The sequence below is a fragment of the Trichechus manatus genome, unplaced genomic scaffold (genome assembly GCF_000243295.1).
Source record: "Trichechus manatus latirostris isolate Lorelei unplaced genomic scaffold, TriManLat1.0 scaffold00261, whole genome shotgun sequence".
NCBI classification, from domain to species: domain Eukaryota; kingdom Metazoa; phylum Chordata; class Mammalia; order Sirenia; family Trichechidae; genus Trichechus; species Trichechus manatus.
The window spans coordinates 320332-325603 of record NW_004444197.1 but is presented as its reverse complement, the minus strand read 5'-3'; the positions used below and the strand labels follow the sequence as shown (position 1 = coordinate 325603).

The 5272-nt window shown below is 54.4% G+C and overlaps 1 protein-coding gene across 1 annotated transcript in view; it reads right to left on the bottom strand.

Moving 5' to 3' along the window:
• Positions 1-5272, bottom strand: part of SYNGAP1 (synaptic Ras GTPase activating protein 1) — a 31397-nt gene that overhangs the window by 21914 nt on the left and 4211 nt on the right. Inside the window, exons 2-4 of the mRNA XM_004389848.1 lie at positions 4573-4645; positions 4344-4465; positions 2034-2139 (exon numbers count right to left, since the gene is read on the bottom strand). Of these exons, the coding sequence (XP_004389905.1) occupies positions 2034-2139; positions 4344-4465; positions 4573-4645 (301 nt within the window). The remainder of the gene's footprint in view (positions 1-2033; positions 2140-4343; positions 4466-4572; positions 4646-5272) is intronic.

Sequence of the window (5272 nt, the reverse complement as noted above, 5' to 3'; positions counted from 1 at the left end):
GCCCCGCCGCCGTTGCTAGGCGACCGCTGCTGCCGTGGCCGCCTCTGTCACGAGCCCCGTCGCCCAGAGACGGCGCAAGAGAGACGGGGGAGGGGGGCGAGGGGACCCCCAAAACCAACCCGGCCTCCCACCATCCCCTTCTAAGCAGGACCACCCGCCAAAACAGAGAAGGCAACACCGAGGGGCTGCCGGCTCCACGCAGCAAAGGAGGATCCCTGAATTCCAATACCCCTCAAAGGTCCGGCGACCTCTCCCGGCGCGACCTCTCCCGGGCTCGAGCGTCCAATGCCTCAGCATACACCCATCCAGATGCGCCCCCAAGGCCCAAATGACCCCGATGTCCCCTGAACATCCCCCCATGCCCTTTACAAATCCTGCGACCCTCTGAAGACCCCGAAGGTTCACCACCTATGAACTCTTTCACTAAACCTTCCCCAAAATATATATACTCCTGCACTATCAGCCCCTATTGAACCCCAACACAGCAACCTCCATATACCAGCCTCAACTCCAAACACACACGGGTACCCCCACCCAAAACACACAGGAGACCAGGCCAGAAATCCCAGACCCTGAGGACTCGGAAAGGAGAAAGATGGAGAATATGGGAGCAGAGGCACCAATCACAGAGACACATGATAAACATGCTCCGTGAACATGTGAACATCCTGGCCTGGGCACACAGGTATGCAGGCGTGCACACACACATGCCTTTACCAGACATGGACATGACACACACAGATGTGACAGACATCACATACATACTTCATACACACTCCACCACCACCATCACCACCACCACCTGGCTTTGCTCACAGAGATGTGCTACCCACACACCCCCATGGTCAGAGGTTTCCAAGACGGTGACACACATCCCTAGCTACCCACCCCCCCTAAGGTCCTAGAGCTGGCCCCCAAGGCACTGAGGGCTGGGGCTATTAGAAGAAGGATAGAGGGAGCCAAGGGATGCGGACAGGCCATGGTTTTCTCTACCGGGAGAGACACTGGAAGTCTGGATCCCTGAGGGGAAGTAGAGCTGGTGGGAGAAAGGGTCCACGCAGGGGATGGGGGTTATGGAAGCCTGGATCCCTGGTCCTGGAAGGGGAATGCAGTGGAAGGGGGCAGTGATGAGGGGGCTTCCGGGGGATGAGGGCGTCTCTCTGCACCTTGGCTGCAGATCCCTGTTCTCTGCCTTCATCTCCCCTCACCGTTCCCATGGAAACCTTTTAAGCGAACTTCTCAGGAAGACAAAAATCTTTTTTTAAATGACTAAAGAGGGGGGTGGAGGGGGGGCAGAAAGAGGGAGGGAAGGGAAGAGACAGATGGAGAGAGGGAGAGAGTTGGAGAGACAGACTGAGCTGATAGCTCTACAGACAGAAAGAAGATGAGATGGGGGTCTGATGGAGTTCTGACGGGAGCAGAGGGGTGAAGGGGGGCCTAGAGGGTAAAAAAAAATAAGAGAAATTGGAGAAGAAAGGGGGTGACTGAATTGCAGAAAATAGAAGCAGTTGAGAAGAGGGAAAAAAGGGGGCAAGAAAAGGGGAGGGGGGCGGGAACCACAGGACTGAAGGTTTGGAAGAAGAATCAGGAGCCTAGAGATGTCTGGGGGCAGGGCAGGAACTGGGTCATTCTCTCCAAGATTCCAGACTAAGGACTGGGAGGAGCAGGGACAGGAACACTCGGACAGGAAGCGAAAGATCTAAGTAGACTATTTTTACAAGCACCAGGAAAACAGTCAAACTTCGCTGCTGGAGTGGTAAAAGGGAGCGAGGCAGAGCAGAGACCCACTGAGGCCTCTCACCCACAGCCCCTACCCAGCTCCAGATCCCAGAGGCGGGCGCCTTCTACTCCCAGGATCCCACTCCCAGGATGCGAGACTTGGTCTCCGCCCCCTCCCGCCCCCTGGCATATCCCTCCGTTCCCCCACTCCCCCTTCCCCTGCCAGTCCCTCCCCCTTCCCCCGCCAGCCCGGTCCACCTTCAACCCTCTCCGCGAGACTGTCCGGGGCACGAGAGCCTGCTCGGCCGCCGTACCATGCTCGCCGTGGGGCCGCCCCTCCACCGGCACGGAGACTGTGCGTCTCAGCAGTTTGTTGCGACTGGACTCGCTCCTCCGGTCCCGGATCAGAAGGGGGTGTATCTAGGGGATGGGGGTATGTTTCAGACCTCCCTGGCCGAAGCTTTTCTCCTCTGCCTTTCCCCTCCTCCAGGAAGGATGGGCATCCCTTTTCACCGGCCTGCCCACCTTGTGCCACCTGCCCCTCCACACTTTGTGTGTGTGTGTGTGTGTGTGTGTGTCTCTAAGTGGGTTTCTCTTACCGTTCTCTGCCCCAGTCTCTCTCATTCTTTCCCGTGCCACCCTACTCCTTTCTCCCTCCATTTCTGTTGAAACACTGTTCAGAGAATTCTCCCAAACCCTACTAAGCTCTTCCCACAACCCCTCAGGAGTTAGCTACTCCCGGAATCCAGTTTCCCCTTGACCTTCAGTTCCTCTGTTCTCCCAGCTTCCCTCCCAACCTCCCACCTCCCTCACTACCTTCTCTCCCTCCATGCCTGTCACAGGGGTAGCAGAAGCTGCATTTATAATCAGGATCCACAGCTTGTCTCCCTCCCACGCCCGGCGTTCGGCCAGCCAGGGACCCAACCTCCCCTCCCCCAAGAGGGCCTGGTCACCTCCCCCCACCCTTCATTTCCTTCCATCACCTCCACCCAGCCTCTCTCACTTCCCTTCTTCCCTTTATCCCGTTACCTTTCCCTAAGCCTTGCCCCCAACTCCCTCTCACCACCTTCTTCCCAACCTCCACCCATCTCCAATCCTCCAACCTCCTCCACTCCAACCAGGAGCCACAGGAAGACCCCCACCCCTCACTAGCCCCCGGTTCCACTTCTACAACAAATCTAATTCCAACTGCTCACCTTCCCATTTCCACCTGGTTCCCCTGCCCCACCCACACCTTCTTACTGCAGACTCTGGCCGCTCCTGTTGCTCCTCAGCTCTCTGGCCAGTGTACCCACTTTACTGACCCCCTTGACCCATCCTCATCTCTGCCATTCCTTCATTACCCCAACCATTGATCCTCCCTCTCCATCCTCCCAACAGTAACCATTCCTATTGGTTTCAGTTTCCCCAATTCATCCTATAGACCCCAAACCTCTGGTCAAAGCCAGTGACCACTGGTGAATCATTCAAATGCCCCCCAATGCCCAAAACTTAGACACCACCACCCCCTTTCCCTTCAAAGTCACCACATTCTCCCCTAGGCCTGATACCTTCCACCCAGCCATTTCTCTACACTCTCACCTGTCCCCCTCTCTGCCCCCAGCCCCCTGAACACCTTGGTTAACCCTAGCCCGAACTCTATCCCTGCCTTACCACACCCTTCCCAACAGCTTTTAGGGGACATCTCTCTGGTCTCCCAGGCTATTCTACCTCTCTCTATTGCTGGTCCCCAAATCATCTCTACTCTTTGAATCATACTCCTGAGGTGTCCACCTTTCATATCTGCATCCCCTGTTTCCTCTGCTGACCCAGCTCCCATATCAAAACCAACTGTCCCCTGGCTCTCAAATCACTCTGCATGGCCACCACCTCCCACAAGGATCGTGTTTATTTTATATCCTTCACTCTAGCTAGTCCCTGTCCCCTACCTCATTCTTACTTCTTTAGGCAACTCCCCACACTCCCAGTTCCCCTCATCCTCAGACCTCTCCTTATATTCTCTCTTGCTATCCATCCAGTCCCTGGTGAAGCCCTCTCAGTATTTCTCTGAACTCCAGATCTCAGGCACCCTTCCAGTCTTCACCCCCATCCATGCCAAGATCCGCTGACTTCCATCATCTCTCCCAGCACCCTCCAGCCCTCTTCCAGTTACACACACTTATCTGTCCTCTGATTTTTCTCTGGGCCCCTCAATTCCCTCTCCCTCCATTCTGCCCTATCAGGAGGCAGAGGGGAGAGGGTTCTCAAGGATCTCTTTGGAGGTGAGGTCTTCCCATTCTTCACCCCTTCTCCAAGCCCTTCATTTTCCCTTTCCCTTTCTAACCTATCCCACAACATGGGCAGACTGAAAACAGTAGATATTCTCCAGGTTTTCAGAACCACATCTCTCCAACACCGAACACAGTTCTTAAAGACCCCCTGGTCAAGGTGAGGGAATGAATGCCCCTTTTATCACACCTCAACCCAAATCTCAATGGTCACCATCCTCCCACTGCTCGCAAATGTTTCTCTTCTTTGTCTGCCTTCTCTCTCTCCCCTAAACTAATACAGATTTTCCCCATCTTCCTCTCCACATTCTCCCATGCTACCCAGAGGTCTTTTCCCAACTTTCTCACCCTGCTCACCTCGTCCTCATCCAGCATGAGCAGCTGGTTCCCCGAGATGATGCAGAACCGAGGGTTCCAACCAGGACGATCATACGGGGAATGAACATATTGGGTTCGGTGCATAGGGGGTCCCCGTACATCTAGGGGACAGAGACACAGAAATGGTAAGGGAGGCTCTATGTATTTGAGAGATAGCAGCCTAAAATGGCAAGAAGAGAGTCCACAGGGTGGGAGAAGGGGACCCCACCCACCTTGAGGAGATCACAGATGGGGATGAGGTACCTGGCAACTTTAAAGGAACAGAAGATAAGCCTATACATCTAGGGGAAAGAGAAGAGGGGAAGCATATCACAGGGGGGTCTGTAGAGTTGGTGGAAGAAATACAGAGAGGTGGCTTAGGGAGTGGAATTGCATCACATTAGAGAGGGTACATGTTTGGGGGGCAGAGAAAGATGAAAGAGCTCTCCAGCCACTTCTGGAAAATGAAAAGTTGGAGGTACAGCAAAATTATCAGAAGAAAAAGAGAGGTTGGTGGCAGGTGTCTGGGAAGAGGGAGGTCATCCAAATAACTGGAGAAAACAAGGAACTGGAAAGTGGCACCACCCATCTGCAAGAGAGCAAGAGGAAAGCTGCACAGCTGAGGGGAAAAAAGATGTGGGGGTCAGGGGAGGGGGAGAGCTTGGAACATTTGGGTAATGAGATTCTGAGAGCTAAACATCTGGGAAAGAGAGGAAGTGAGGGAGCTTACCTGATCAGAGTCAGCACATGAGACAGCCTCCCCTCCCTCCTGCCCTTGCCCAACCCTGCTCATCCCTTGGGGGAAGTTCTGGTTCCTCAGGTGATAGGAAGAAGATGGCTCTAGACAGCATTTGGCTAGGTGGAGGGAGGGATGGGATGAAGGAAGTGGCAAATATGCCCTTGTTTTCATAGAGACCAATTGAGCTCTT